Raw genomic sequence first — 15,808 nt, forward strand, 5'->3', positions numbered from 1 at the left:
AATTATATCAAAATAGGTTGTACATTAACTGCATATATCAAACAAGCCCTCGAGGGCAAGTCATATATGACATGAATTAGATTCCTGGCTCGAACCGGAGTCGATAGTTCTCAAGTTGGGGCTGGCTGTTGTCAACCGACCAGGAGTGGGAGGAAGAGCGTTCTTCTTAGCAAGTATATTCTGGAGCACAGCTTGAACAGCGCTAGGAAGCCCTGTACTTAAATGCCATAACACTGTTGAATTGCTCTGACTTAACTTTTTTTTTTTGAGTCTAGATTCTTAAAACCATATAAACCCAAATAATTTTCTTATCAGAAACCGACCCTAACCTAACTCAACGCCAACCTGTGACTTAGAGAAGGAGAGAGAGGGAGAGACAAAAAAAAAAAAAAGAAAAGAAAAAAAGAAAAGAGTGTAGAGCCATGATTTCCTCTTACGCCTACATCATTGAAGTCCTTCTTGTCTTGGACCAGGTTAGAGTTTCTCTCGCTTCATACCATCAGGCAAGCCATCTTAGTCTTTTGCTGCTGGTAGTAAGGTAGCAAAATCTGGATCAAGGTATGGGTGAAGAAGACCGTAGAGCCAAGAAAAGAAGGGACGTAGTAGAATCCTCTTTCTAACTCAAGGCAACGAAAGGAATCATTGGCGCCATGACTATGTTGGTTCTCAGTCTCCATAAGTGTTGACGAGCCGAGCAAAAAAAAGCGGTTCCAAAGGAACGGTAGCTTAGAGCATCCAAACCCCCCAAAAAAATCCATGGTCTAGGTTTAGGCTAAGCTAGATGGTCTCAAGCCCGCCAAAGCATGCAGCATTTGTAGAAGTGAAATGGAATCCTCCGGCTTTTCTTATTTCAACGCAACAACAGAACCGTGTGTTCATCCGGGTATCATAACCGCCACGAGTCAGTGAAACAAACCAACTGCTTCCTTCCTTCCCGCGTCCCACCAGAACCAGACCAACTCCTCTTTCTTTGCTCTTTGGTTTCCAGAGATCTTCCCAGGGACAAGCTGTATAAGAGAAAGAAAGTAAAAAAAAAAAAAAAAGTAAAAACAAGACAAGAAGGGTCGAAGAGAACAGAAAAAAAGTTACACATCATCCGCCAACTTGGCAAAGTGCTTTGACCAGATCCATCCGATCGTTTGGCTCGGATCGTCCTGGTTTTTTGCCAGCCAAAGCTCACCCTTCTCCCCAATGACGTCAAATATCTGGCATCACGATCAGAATCTTATTCTTCCATTTACTTGAATGGCACAAAAGGGAAACTTACCTCACCGGCCTGGTACGTCAAGTAAGGATAGCCAGCCTCGTATTTGGTGGTCTCGATATTAAACTCGAACAGCGACGCAGCGAGCCACAGAACCTTGTGCTGGCTCCCGCCGCGCTCGCCGGCAGGGCTAGACGCCCGCGACGACACGCCGCTGCGGAAAAAGAACTCCTCGGCGGCGCTCGTGGCACCGGGAGTGTCCGGTGGCGGTAGTGCCGACTGGAACAGGCCCGAATGGCGCCGTGTCTCTGTGGCGGCCACAATGTTCGAGTTAAAGGTTGAGTTCGAGCCGCGCCGACTGCGCGGGGTTTGGTGCATGTAAGCACTATAGAAAGCCGTCGAGTCCGAGCTTTGACGGGGCATGCCGGTTGAGTCGAGGCTGCGGCCGGTGCTGGGACGTTGCTGGGGCTGACGGGATGAGAATGAGGCGGAAGAAGATGCCGCCGAACCATTGTTGTTGTTGTTGTTGTTGTTGTTGTTGTTGTTGTTGTTGGTGGTGGTGGTGGTGGTGGTGGTGGTGGTGGTAATGGTGGTGGTGGCATGTGGGTCGGAGGATGTGACAGGAGAGCCACTGCCACCACGGAGTTGGGGAGAGCTGGTGTTGTTGATGCCTGGGTAAAAGTCACGGTAGTAGTTGGCTGGGCTTGGCAGACCACTGCTAGCGGGTGATAGGGTAAACTGGCCGCTATTGCGCTTGCCAAAGTCAGGCGTGGGCAGGGTCGGCGCGTTGTTGTCGCTGTTAATAGAGAGCCCGCGGGTACGGGTTGACCCAAGATCGCTCGGCCTGGACCGAGTCCTGGACAGGACAGATGATGCCTCGTCGGTTGTCGATTGGGAAGTACGGGTTTTGAGTGCTGGATTGAGGATGCCAAGGGACATGGCCCTCTCCTCCTGGATGGAGAATTCCCTCTGAAAGGCTGAGACGATCTCGGCAGGCTCAGGGACATGATCGCCGAGCTCTTGGAGTGGCATCTTCACTTTCTCTTTCCACATCGCGAACCATGAGGCCTGGATGCAAATGAACTTGCCCAGGCAGATGTTGCCAACCCTGGCAGTAAGGGCTGAAAGCTTAGGAAGCTCCTTCTTGAGCGTGTCGTTGAGCGCCTCGTACTGCTCGACTAGCTCGGCGAGTTGCTTGTCGATCTTTTTGCCGTTTGCCTTGAGCTGCATGTACCTCTCGTAGTCAAGGCGACGCTTGGCCCGCTTCTTCATCGCCAGCGAGGGATTGGTATAGCACCGGATGACTTGTTCAAACGGCTCGATGACGTGCTTCCTAACATCAGCCAGATGCTTCTCCAGGGCAACCTTCTCGATATCCCTCATCGAAACGTTGAATTGCACCCACTTGGACTCAATGTGGGCATAGTCCCTCGACGGCTGTAGGCGCATGACCAGCTCAATAGACGACAGATATTGCAAGAACTCGTGGACGTAGGTGGACACAGAGCGCGTGTAGAATTCCACGTCGCGCAGCACGACTTGCAACCGGAGAAAATCGTCACTGAACTGCTGCTGGAGACGCTGGTACTCTTCATCCTCGGCTGTCTTGGACCCGGTGCCTTGGAGCTTGTCAACACGCTTGCCAAAGGCCCGCGCCAGACCGAGCCTGACATCCGATGACTCCTTGCGCTTCTTGTTGCTGACGATTTGCCCCACGAGCTCAAAGTTCTTCTTGCTCTTGTTGATCTCGTCGATGGCATCAATCACAGCGGTCCTCGCTTGGATGAGGGGCTCGCGGTCCGGATGGTTGTCGGGCGTGTACTTGAGAAGATGAGTGATGATGTCGGGATATTTGGTGATGCGCTGCATGGGCTTGATCAGCAGGGAGTCGAGGTTCCAGGCTGTCGTGAGCTCCTTGGCGACAACATTGCATTCATTCAGCCAGACCATGACCGTCTTGTCTTCTTGGATCTGGAGCAGGCGCTTGGCCGCCGCGTCACTGGTGCGCAGATACGTTTCGTGCACCGCCTTCAGCTGGTCGATGTTTCTCGTGAAGATGGGCCCGAGAGACGTCAAACGATCCTTCTCGTCGTCATGTTGTATTTTGCTGGACGACGCTGTCGGAGCAGCAGCCGAAGAGTCCGAGTCCGGGGCGTTTGGCGCGAGCTGCGGCGATCTCCTTGCCTTTGGAGGAGTATATACTGTCGAGGCACCCTCTTTGAACTCGGCAAGCAGAGCAGTGTGGAAGGCAATGATCTCGTCAGTGTTCCGGAATATTAACTTGATGGTCTTGCTGTCCAGGTTCGGGCAAGCTTCGGCGGTGCCCTTGTAGATCTCTTCGACGACAGTCATGTCTCTAACAAATGTCTCCTCGGTATCGATCAGTTCCCGAATCACCAGCTGTCGCTGCCGAAGTCGCTTTTGCTCGGCCTGCTCTTCTTCAGTTAGGGGCGCCGACTGTTGCTCTGCCAGTGTGCTCTCCCCGAGAGAATCTCGTGACCCGGCTGCAGAGTCGAGTTGAAGTCGTGATACCGAGGCTGGAGGAGACATAGTGTTAGTACTGCCAGCAGGCTGGAGTCCGTCATGGCTATGGGCGTAGCTATGTGGGCGACTTTCGGAGAGGTATAGAGTCCTGCTTTCCTGGTCGCAAGTGCGCACCGAAGAGGAGCGCTCGGGAATGGGTGGCCTGGATACCGATGACGTCCTCGTCGAGCCAGGCTCGCTGCGGGCGGTCAAGATATCGGCGCTCTCGGGCTCAAGCGAAAGCTGGCGGCTAGGGGGCAGCTCAGGAAGCATAGGTGGCGAGGGGGCTCGGGAGCGGTCCAGTGATGATGATATTTCCGGGCTTTGAGTGAGCTCTCCGAAGCTCGAAGCGCAAGTGCTGAGATCCCCCACAGAAGGTCTGACTCTGATGACTCCGCCTTCGGAAGTTAGGTAGTCATCGTGTGAAGCCGCAGCAGAGAATGGGCGGCCACCGTCGGGTTCCTCGCTTCCGATAGAAAAGTCGGTCCACGCGGAATGGTGGCTTTGTCGATTGCCGGGAGCCAAAAGCGAAGGGACAGTGAGCCCGAGTGATGTGTTAATGCCAGACGGCTCAGGGTATTGTGATGAAGAGGAGGAATGGTGAACATCGAGAGGCGTGTTTGTTCCCGAACCAGATGAAGTAAAGGTTGAGTCACGCAGAGCGGCCACATTGTCACGGAGCCGCGGTCCAATATAGAAGTCTTCGATTCGCTCCAAACCCTCGAGATCAGGTGAGCCTTTCTCAAAACGGCTTTCATCCAGACGGGAAGCTCCCCGGGAGCCGGGTTCAGAAGCGGCAGCTGCTGCGGAAAGCTCATCTGCTTGACGCAGGCCCGCCAGGGGTGTGGTTTCACGAGGCTGGTCCTTGTGCAACGGCTTAAAATCATGATCCGGACCCAGAATGGTAACAGTCGTCTTGTAACTATCGGCTGGGGGAATATACGGCCGCGGCACGTACTCATCGTCATCTTCATCAGCCGGATAAGGCATGTAAGCGCTGGGCCGGGCCGGAGCGGGCTGGGAAGATGGTCGCGGCTGCGCATCGGGGATTGCGGAGGTGTCGAGCGAGATCTTGATGGAAACACAATCGTCCTCCTGAGGCTCGTTCTCCGGGGAGGGCCGGTAGGATGCGCTTTTTTGGTCGTGCTGGATCGAGGAATGCGGCTGTTGTTCGTGGAGGGATTGCCCGGTAACCTTCGGCTCGGCCGCAGACTGAGACAAGGCCGGAGGAATCTCATCCAAAGAAGCACCTGCGACTGGCCCACTTTCTTGCCTCGGAGGTTCTGTTTGCACCTCTGTGTCAAACTCCGTAATGGCGCTAGTGTCAGATACCGCGGAGATTGGCATATCATCATGGGATGAAGGAACAAGCTCCGCGTCGGGGAACGCTCCTGGTATCTCCAATCTAAGAGAGCTGGGACGGTAGTTAAGTGGCTCATTATGCGGCTCCTGGAGCACAACGGAAGCCTCGGGGAGACCAGAGTCTTCCGTTGGCGTCAGCTCCCGCGAGACGGGCAACTCAATCCGAGGGAGGGATTCAGCTGCCGTTTCTGCCGGTCCGGATGCTGATTCTGCTGGAAGTTGTCCTGCTTCTGCCGCCTCGGGCTCTCTCGGTTCTGATCCGGGCCTTGCGCTTGTCAAGATACTCCCCGCCAAGGGGTCTGTAGTGGAGGGCCTTCTGCTACTGGTCTTTCGGGGCAGAACAGGCGCGGCAAGGGCAGTAGCCGTGCTATTAGCAAGGGCGGCGACAACAGCAGCCTCGGCTTCCACTTTTGTTTTTGCAACAGTCTCTAGTTCCTTCTTCCTTTTCTCTGCAGCTGCCTTCCTTGCTTCAAGTGCCTGCGTCTCACGAAGGGACTTGCTGTAGGCAAGCTTGATGGTTTCCCGCCTTTGGGCGAAATCGATGGCACCAACTGATATCTTTCGCCTGCGAGGGGTAGGCTCTTCCTGCTTCGGAGCCGGCGTCCTCTCAACTGCGCGCATTCTGGATGCAGCCGTTGTGGCACTTGCGACAGACTGACGGGGTCGAGAGCTACGGAGGGGAGGCGAGAGCTTCGGAGGGGGAACGGCTACATAGGCGTTGAGCCGGCTGGCCGATGAAGTTGTGGTGCTTGGCGGAGGTGCCTTGCGCGCCGAGGAAGTGGGGGTTTGAGATGGGGTCTTGACCTGTGAAGAGCTGCTCGTTGTGGGGGTTTTAGAACGGGATGCCGTCGACTGCGCGGGCTGCCGCGAGGATCGGCCGGCGCCTGTGGAGTATCTGAAAGCAGAAGGCGAACTGGAGCGACTCGAGACAGGGCTGGCGTGACTAGATGAAGTGTTCATCCGCTTGGCCAGCCGGGGTAGGCGCGAGGCCGTGGATGTTTGTGAGGTTGAGGATACAGGGGAGACGGGTGAATCGGTGTCACGCTTCGACACGGCAATGTCTGGACGGATCGGGGGCAGGGGAAGCTTCGAGCCGGCGAGATCACTACGCGCACGGGAATGGTTCTTGGACAACGAGGTAGCCGCGTGATCGAACCCGTGCTGCTGGGACGAGTCAACCGTTCGATACCAGTCGCTCGGCGATGGGGGCTCGACATCGGGGTCGGAGCGGCTTCGCATCTGATAGCGCGTCGGGTTCTGTATGCTGGAGTCAGAGGTCCTCCTAGGACGTGTGACGCTCTCGATACCAAAGCCCGGCGTGGCCGAGCCGCTCTGCTCCGGTAAGATCTCTCCAAAGAGCAGAGTGCGCGAGCCAGGGTCGTTTGGCGGCTTGGATGCACCGGCACGCGGCCGGGCTATCCTGCTCGCGAACGATTGCTGCGAAATGTTGTGAGAAGGGTCTCCGGCCAGATATCGGGGTCGAGTATGGGATGTTTTTGTCGGGTCGCGTGGCGTATCGCGTGTCCCCGATGAGGTCGTGGGTGCACCGTGAGAGGTTGCACCGGTGCCAGCACTTGTCAACCTGCCATTCAAGCTCGGGTCTCGAGATCTCGGCGTCGATTTCCGGACAGGGTCTGTGGATTGCGATGATGGGGCTGACTGGTCAAACCTCTTCTTCAGATCCTTCACGCTCGGGACGTGGCTGACGGTCAGAGGGGGTCTCGTTGACGTTGCCGATGCCGATGGGGTTGGTATGCGACTCTCGGCGGGATTTGAGACGGAGCGCTGGCTGGGTTGAGGAATGCCCCGCTGGGGGAGTGCGGTTGTGGCCTGGGGGCCCTTGAGAGGGGCACCGGTGCCGTTTGACCGCGACGACGTCGGTCTGCGGGGGCTAGTGGTGTTGGTGTTGGCAGCAGACGCCGAGAGCTGAGGAGAAGCAGGAAGATCAGCGGTCATAGGATCGGTCAACGATGGTGCAGCGACGTGCCCGGGCTGGGCGCCTTCTCGGTAGCTGCGGTAAAAATCGGCCGGGTCTACGGGGTCGTCGTCGGGGTCATTCGACGCATCAGTCGCGCGGACATTGGCTTGGAAGCCGTGCAGATTTGCTGCAGCGTAGGCGTCGATGGGGATCTTCTGGAGCTTGGGGTCGTCGATGCTGTCCGGGCTGCAACCAAGGGCAGGAGGAGTGTCGTCGTCTCGGGAGCTCGAGCGGGAGCGGAAATGATGTGTATGGGAATGGGAGTGGGAGCGGGAGTGAGATCGAGCGTGCGAGTGGTGGTTGAGAGCAACAATCGGGCCGGAGCGCCGGACAGCGTCCTCTCCAAGGCTGCCATGGTCCATGTTGGCGGCAACAGACGCGGTCGAGGTCGAGGTCTAGTGGCCTGTCCCATTACTTTCCCATTCGTCTCATGGCTGGGCGAGGGCTCGTATCACGCAGTGGCTTGGCTGCTCCGCAGTTGTGCAGTTTCCTTGTTTTCCGTTGTCTCTGGCACCTGGGCGTACAGGGATCGAGGAATCGAGGATCAGGAGTGCGAAAGAGCGAACCAAGTCGGAGGGGAAGCCCAGGTACGGTAGCAGTCGTCGTACCTACACAGAGGCTATCTGCTGGCCGGGGAGCAGGGCAGCTTTGATTTTGACTGTGTGGTTGCGTGCCCAGGAGCGAGCGCCGAGAATTCGAGAAATCTAGGATCGAAAAGCGAGAATCGGCATTCAGGAATCAGGAAACAGGCCTGGGGATTGAGGTGTGGGATGCACGCAGCATGCAGCACGAGCACGAGCACAGAAGATCATTAAAATCTCCGTTCCATGGGAGTGGTCGTATGTTCCTGCGGTCCAACCTGGACGGGAGGAAAGCAGCATTCAAGAGCTATACGCTATCTCGAGCTCTGGTTTAGCGTCGTTGAGTTGTATTCGCTGCGGTTGTCCATGCGCTGTCGCTATGCCCAAGAAAACTCATCCGGACCAGCGACAACTGTCCGGTGGGTGGTGGTGTGTGCGGGATGGGCCTTTTTTTTGGGGGGGGGGGCGTGGTAGGATAGATTGGATGCTGTGTGCTTTGGTGCTGTGGCACTCAGCGTTGCCGGCACGGAGATGCACGCTTGTGGACAGCAGGCAAAAAAAAAAAAAAGATGGACCGATGCAGATGGAGGGCAGCTGTGGATTGGATGGATGGTTTGTGAATGGGATTGGGCGATTGGTCGGTTGGTCAATGGACGTCGTCGTTCAGAATTGTCAGTTCTCAGTTCAACGTCCCTGTGCTGGCGAGCGCTGGGATTGGCCCGAACCTTCCATACTGGAAGCTTGCTTTCCTGGGAAATCTTCACTGGCCTTCGATGGGCCTGGGGCTACAGTGGAACAGGGGTTGTGGCTGGCAGCGAGTCGCACAACGGACGCGGACAACAGATTCAACGGAGCCCAGCGGAGCCTGGAAAGGCACTCGGATTGGGGGAGGTGCAGCAGGAGCGCAGCAGCAATGGATGGAAAGCAACTGCAGTCGGGCAGCAAGCAGCAGCAGGAACAGCGCCAGCAGCAAGTAAGTGACAGTCAGCAACAAGCAGCAAAGCAGCAGCATGGCAGTATGGAGTAGGCCGTCAGCAGCTGTGCAGCGCAGGCCAGGAGAGGCCCCCCAGGGGCTCCGCGACGGCTGCAACAATCTGCAGACCCTGCTGGAACCCCCGGAAACCCTTGCTTGTGGGTTTTGTCGCACCCAGGATCCACTTCACTCCCATCCCATCAGCCCCATTCACGCCCTGAAACGACGCCGCCAAGACGCTTGGTCCAGCCTTGTCCACCACGCTCCGAAGACACAGGCGGCTAAATGGACAGACCACATCTCAAAAACGACGGGCTGATGACTGATTTTTCCCAAGCAGCCAACGAACCTCAGCTGCACAGGGCACGAGAAGGTGTAAATACTCCTACCCTGAGTATGTTCGGTATTGAACTCAAGTTACCGTTCGAATCGATCATCAGCGTCATCGATAACTGTCCGGTTGGTCCCCCTCCCAGCCAGCAAAGTTGGAGGAGGCAATGGACAGCGAGATTGAGGACACCCATGATCAACTCTCTCCTGTGGCTTTCCGAGCAGGCGGCAAACCGGATGCGCAATCACAGCCCCAAAGGCAATCATAACAATCACTGTTCCAATTTCGTCTTGCCCTGCTGTTTATTTGATGCCAGGGGCCAGAACCTGTGTCCGGAAGATGGGCTTACGAAAGTCAGTAGGAAACACACAGGGGACGCAGATGGAAAACTTTGAGTAGACATGAACCGAGGAGCTGGTGGAGAGCCAGGGCAGGCTTGGAACAACTTCCTGTTTGGGCAGTCAATTTTCTCTTTTTCTTGATTTGCCTCTTCCCGCGCTACTGGCCTGGTTACCCCTCTCAGTGAGTGTCCAGTATCTCACATCTTCGAAGTTCCGCACGTAGGCAGTTCCAGTTCTCCTTCCCTTTGCTTGAGCTACCTAGGAAGTGTACCTGGAGCATCTGTTTACAATACTTATCGGACCGCAGTGATCAGAACAGACGATGATGCAGGTCGGTCGGAGAGCAAATGAGCTACGTCGTTCGTGCTAAGGTTTTTTTTTTTTTTTGGCAATTATAAGCCAATTCGTACTCAGAACATGCGCGTTCCTGTGAAACTTCTGGCTCTAATAGGTAGTCTGTACAAGTACCTACCTAAGTACATAGGCTGTAGCATCCGTACCTGGCAACCTTCCTGCAATGTAGCCCTGCAGATGCTGACCGCAGCGGTGCAGTAGGTTGTCTGGCCATCTGCAGTTGTCATGGAAGCGCATCGGCCCAACGGTTTCGGCAGATCATGATCTTCTAACGGAGGATTCAAGTCAATTGCTGCGCATGAACCTGAAGCATGGATCAGCCCCGTTCTTCTTCAAAATCCTCGAACTGGGCCGTTGCCCCACTTCAGGCAAGGCTTCATCGCATAGTTTTAAGCCCAGAGGCTTCCAGCCCCCCCATCAGGATCATCAGGGGCGGTGGGCACTTTTCTTTTTGAGGGCCTGCAAGTTCGCATGAAGGGCAGCATGCCAGACAGACTTCATCAATGAGTGAGAGCCAAGCGCTCATCTCAGGAAAGTCGGACGTTTATTTGTCTGGGACTTTGTCTTGCTGGATGGAATAGGTGGAAATACCTCTGTGTGGCTGCCCAAATGACGCACCAATTGGCTGGTGCACGGCTGGAATTCCCCAGCTTTGTGGACGTCTCCGTCGAGTCCGTTCGCTTCCCAAACGGCGGGACCAAGGGGTGCACACCTGTGGCTCTGAGGGGAGGGGCCGCTGCCACAGTGCCACAAGTGCCACAGCCGCCGTGGTCAAAGCTGCAACGCCCTGACAGGCCAGATGTCTCTCGCTCGCAGCTGGACCCCCCCCCCCCCAAAAAAAAAAAAAAGTCCAATGAACTAGATGGAAAGAATCCCAGGTGAGCTTGGAAAGAAAACCAACTTCCATCGCGAAACCGTACCTATGCTAGATAGCCTCTCCGGATAATACGACAGAGGGTGGTAGCTAGTTGGCAAAAATAGATTTGTGTGCGCACTACTGTACTGATATCAGTCTGATTGTTTTGACACCAACAAATCTACAATCTGGTTGAAAGCTACTAAGCATAAACCGTTTGAGGCTGTCAGCCGCTCGACCCCATCCGCGCGGTCCGCCATCCACCGACGCGTAGTGACCACGCGGCGCGTCACAGAACCCAACCCAGACTGTCACAACGGCTTGTAGCCTCGTGTAAACCTTCAATACCGAATCGCAACCAACTTCAAACCCAGTACCAACTAAGCTAGTAGAACACGGAGCTCCCACGGTCGAGCATCCCAATCGAGATCGCTTCGGTTGGACGAGCAACCAGTCCATTCACATTCAAACCATTTACGGATACAGATTACGGAGTATCGCCCAATTATCCATGTGCACAGGTTCGCCTGCCACTGATATGGATTACGCTACGGTGTAGATCATAGATGTCTCACTTATCGCTGCCTCATTCACCTGCTTACCTTATGTCTTGAGTGAGGAAAACGACCGCCCATGTGCTTACCACAACCCCCAGGCTACGGATCGCCATGGTCGGGGGCAACGACGTTCTATCACGGAAGAGGAGTCGCAGCACTGTCTCTGAGAATAACCAACAAGGTCAAGATGCTCCTCCTCGCTACGTGAAGCGTGTCAAGCACACTGTTGTGCCACTCAGCACTACGGTAAAACATGACTTATTGGCCCAGTACTACACCGAGACTGTTACGCTCCGCCAGTACTTCCTCTTGAGGCTGCCTAAGACTTCCCGTCTCAGACGCAGGAAGATCAGTTCAATTGGCCGGGTTGGCCCGGGAGCCGACCGGACGCCAACTGAGGAAGAACGTCTGCTCGGGGACTATCTCGATTCGACTATCGTGGCCCGCCGTTATTCATCTGGGGAAACCGATGAAAAGGCAGATCTGCGCTGGAAGCAATGGGTGGCCTTCTCCCAAAAGGGGAGCGAGTCGTGCACGACTCTCTCGGATGGCCTCAAGGGCTCCATCTACACGCAAGCTGAAGTGAGTGTTCCCCAAGACAGGGTTTAGGATCCAGGAGCAACCAGCTGATTCAAACCCAGATTGTTGATTTTGTCATCTGGCTGCTCTTCTCTCGAGAAACAGCATCCTGGCCAAAACATCTGCTCTGCGATGGTTTCCGCAAGCAGACTGGCCCCGGCATGCAAGCGAATCCTGCTGCCGCCGCAGGGACCACCATCCCAGGTGTGATTCGTGTTTATCCTAACGAACATGTCGACGCTCTAAAGAGCTCGCCCTGGCCGCAGCTGCTTATGCTGCTGGGGAAGGAAGGCGAGCGCATCATGATCGATCTTCTCGTCGATTGTGCCATTTTCCAGCCCGTCAAGGCTGGCAGGGGAAACCTCTACCAGCTCTGTGGTGTCCCCGTCCATGAACTTGAGGCCCTCTCGAAGGCTGCCCGAGACGTTGTCAGAGATACCAAGCTTAAGCCCAACTTATCGTCTAAGGCCAACGCCAGCGCCAATACCAGCGGTCTTGGCCCGAAAAATGCCGAACTCCGCCCATCCGAGATCTGCTTTGTGAGGAGTAGGATGCTCTACGCTAGAGCTGCCCTGAATGCTCGTGGTCTTGTCCATTTTGGGCTCCGCCATATCCGTACGTCTGGGATCCCTTTTTTTTTTTTTTCGTTCTTTACGGGAAATAGCCTGACGCTCACGATGTTTGTTGCGCTGCAGATGTCTTGAACCGGTTCCCCTACAGAGATGGAGAAGACGGTGATGAAAGCGCTGTGCATGTCATGATGTACATATTTCCCCGCCAATTCGGTCTGCACAATGTGTTCACGTCTCCCGTCGACCGTTCGCAGACCACCCAGCGGTTTCAAGATTACACCCTCCGGGAGGAAGAGATAGCCAAGAAGTTCCCCCCAGTAGTAGTACCCAAGAGCGACGGCAGCTCTGCTGCAAAAAAGAGCACTCGGCATGTACATATCCCCAAGAGGCTCAGGGGAGATGCGCTTCGCCTTGTCCGTCGCCTACAAGTGCTTCATAAGCGCTGTGCGTATACAGAGCTGTTGCAGTACTACTGCCCGGTAAGATGAATCACACATGTTGCCATAAAACTATCGACCCAAGAGCTCTCACTTACAGGACGCAGTTGCCCATCCGGGGAAATGGTCAGAAGGAGGAAGCCGTCCAGGTCGTCCAGAGCCGAAGCGTTTCGTCCTCTTTGAGATCGTCGCTCAAGCCGGCCAAGGGGCGAGAGAAGTCAAAGACGTCAGGTCCAGCGATAGTGGAGAACCTGGAGTACTCTACTTTGACCGACCTAGCTACCCCTATCTCCAGCGTCTCTGCCTTCTGCCAAGCCGTCATTTCCAAAGTCATTCCGAAGGACTTTTGGGGCACGGGGCCTGTTCAGGAGCATAACCAGGCATGTTTCTTGAAAAAGGTGCATCACTTCATCCACCTGCGTCGGTTTGAGAGCATGTGTCTCCATGAAGTTATGCAGGGAATGAAGGTATCGTGTTGTGCGGCGGTTCTTGAGCTGCTGACTGGGTGGGCTGACGCAAAATCTAGGTGCATGAGATCGAGTGGCTTGCTCCCCCGGGTTTAAGGGGTCAGAAAAGCTCCCAGTCCGACACGAGGAAACGGACCGAGATATTCTATGAGTTCCTGTACTACCTCTTTGACTCCTTCTTAATACCCCTGATCCGCAGTAACTTCTACGTGACCGAGTCCAGTACCGACAAGTACCGACTCTTTTTCTTTCGCCACGATGTTTGGCGTTATGTGGCAGAACCCGCGATGGCAGCCCTGAAGACCAAGATGTTTGAAGAGGTCAAAACAGAAGACGCTCTTCGCATCCTGGAAGCTCGCCAGCTGGGCTTCTCGCAGGTTCGTCTGCTTCCAAAGCAGACTTCCATGCGGCCTATCATGAACCTGCGTCGTCGGACCGCTATCCGTGGGAAACAGAGAGTTCTTGGACCCAGCATAAACTCCATCCTGGGCCCGGTCAACTCCGTGCTTAAGCTCGAGAAGGTAAGTTCGCTCCCAAGTCACGCTAATTGTGAGATCAAAGCTGACGAAACGGTCCCCAAGGCTCTCAACCCTAGCCGTCTCGGCGCATCTATGTTCTCTGTTGGGGATATCTACCAACGCATCAAAGCCTTCAAGTCCCGTCTCGGCCCCGGACCCCACAATAACCTCTTTTTCGCCAAGATCGACGTCCAAGCCGCCTTCGACACCATCCCCCAAGATGCCATCATCGCCCTCTTGAACCAGATCCCCCAGCATGTGCAATATGCTCTGTTAAAGCATGTCGAAATCGCCATGTCCGACGCCACCGGCCCGAAAAGCGTCGCGAGGCCATACAAACGATGGCATATCACAGCACTAGCCGCGGCCGCCGCGACCGAGCGCAACGGTGGTGGCGTCCGCGCGCAGCCCTCCTTCCCGGATCGTGTGGAGCAATCGCTTGCGCTGAAGCGACGCGACACGGTGTTTGTGGATAGCGCGGTGCGCAGAACGCTCAAGGCACGGGATATACTCGCGCTTGCGGCCGAGCATATCGCACAAAACTTGGTCAGGATCGGGAAGAAGTATTATCGCCAGAAGGAAGGCATCCCACAGGGGTCGGTGCTATCGTCGATGCTGTGTAGTTGGTTCTACGCCGATCTGGAGAGGCGGCGGTTGGGGTTTTTGTTGGAGAGTGAGGATTGTCTGTTGATGAGGCTCATTGATGATTTTCTGTTGATTACCACGGACCGGGGGAAGGCGGAAAGGTTTGTTGAGGTGATGACGGCGGGTGTGCCGGAGTACGGGGTGACGGTGAACCCGAAAAAAAGCCTGGTCAATTTTGATACGGTCGTTGGCGGGGAGCCGGTGCCCCGACCAGAGGGAGTAAGGGATCGATTCCCTTACTGTGGTTTGTGGATTGACTGCAAGACTCTGGGGATCGTTAAACAGAGGGATGGACTGCAGGAGCCAGGTATGTCGTACACAGCTGCTCTCAGTTCAATCTCGCGAAGCTGCTGACGATATATCCAGCGATCTTCAACTCTCTCACGGTCGACTTCTCCCGCTCCCCGGGCTGGAATTTCAAGCGCAAAGTCATCAGTAGGTTCCTCCCCCCCCTTCCCCCCCCCCCCCCCAAATTCTCACCACTGAACCACACTAATAACGGGGCACCCTGACCACTTCCACAGATGCATTCAAGATTCAATCCCACCTAATGTTCTTTGATACCTCCCTCAACCCACGCACCACAGTACTTTCCAACATTTACTCGGCGTTTATGGAAACAGCGACGAAAATGTGGGCATACGCGCGCTGTATGGCTGCAGCGGGCAAGAAACCGGCCCGTGGTATCATTACCGAGACGATAAAGACGCTGATTGACGTCGCATTTGTGCTGCTGACCAGCCGTGCCCGGAGGGAGAGATACCCTGGGTATGTGTGCTCGGTCAAGAAGGGAGAGGTGTCATGGTAAGTAGTCCATCCTTTGTTTGATGCGATTGATCTCAGAGGACGTCGCGACCAAAAGGCCTTGCTTAGACAGTCTAGCGTGCGTACTAATCAATCGTTGCTGAGTCAGGCTAGCCATGACTGCTTGTCGTCAGGTGCTCAAAAGGAAACAGGCTGGTTATGGAGATACCCTGGCTTGGTTAGATGGGGAGATGCAAAAGCTATCATTGAGGAAAGGGCTAGATGTGGCAGCATTAGGCAAGGTAGTGAAAGAGTCACGAGCCGGATAAACAGTGGTGTCGTCAACTTCTGCCCATCCCCGGTTGTGCCTTTTTCGAGAAAAACTCTTAAGCAAAGGCTACAGCAACAGTAACGCGGGAATTGATGATAGTGAACAGCGTCCACTTTAGCGACAGACCCCCAAATTATTTCAGTGCTGTTATTGCCAAGCTCAACCTCCCGGATACATCTGTCTCCAAGATATCGTCTGTCATACCAGCTGTCATCCGCGAGTTGACGAAGCAAAGTCATGGATAACAAGCTGTAAATACATCGTGAGACAGTATGATTTCGATCTATGTTTTAAGAGATAATAAGCCAGGCAGCTCAGCTCCTGAGACATGTCCTCACTAGTAAAGGTCCAGGAACGTAGGGAGACAACTCCACACCTACGTAAGACACAAGATACAACACATCTCGGCCATCAGTTACTGAACTCTAGGTGTAGAAACGAAAAAAAAAAAAAAA

General features: G+C 54.8%; 2 protein-coding genes across 2 annotated transcripts; one reads left to right on the forward strand and one right to left on the reverse strand.

Annotated features, from left to right (window-relative positions):
* Positions 1–1,085: 1,085 nt before the first annotated feature.
* On the reverse strand, positions 1,086–7,429 carry CTHT_0053690 (uncharacterized protein; the record flags this gene model as incomplete). The annotated part of the gene is made up of 2 exons (XM_006695642.1): positions 1,086–1,205; positions 1,268–7,429. 2 exons carry the CDS (start codon positions 7,427–7,429, stop codon positions 1,086–1,088), a joined length of 6,282 nt encoding a protein of 2,093 aa, XP_006695705.1.
* Positions 7,430–11,171: 3,742 nt separating this feature from the next.
* Positions 11,172–15,086, forward strand: CTHT_0053700 (telomerase reverse transcriptase-like protein; the record flags this gene model as incomplete). The annotated part of the gene is made up of 9 exons (XM_006695643.1): positions 11,172–11,642; positions 11,702–12,254; positions 12,335–12,690; positions 12,756–13,115; positions 13,175–13,636; positions 13,697–14,497; positions 14,564–14,585; positions 14,645–14,713; positions 14,803–15,086. The coding sequence occupies 9 exons, from the start codon at positions 11,172–11,174 to the stop codon at positions 15,084–15,086; spliced, it is 3,378 nt and encodes a 1,125-aa protein (XP_006695706.1).
* Positions 15,087–15,808: the final 722 nt, after the last annotated feature.

Source organism: Thermochaetoides thermophila (assembly GCF_000221225.1).
Source record: "Thermochaetoides thermophila DSM 1495 unplaced genomic scaffold scf7180000011820, whole genome shotgun sequence".
NCBI classification, from domain to species: Eukaryota; Fungi; Ascomycota; class Sordariomycetes; order Sordariales; family Chaetomiaceae; genus Thermochaetoides; species Thermochaetoides thermophila.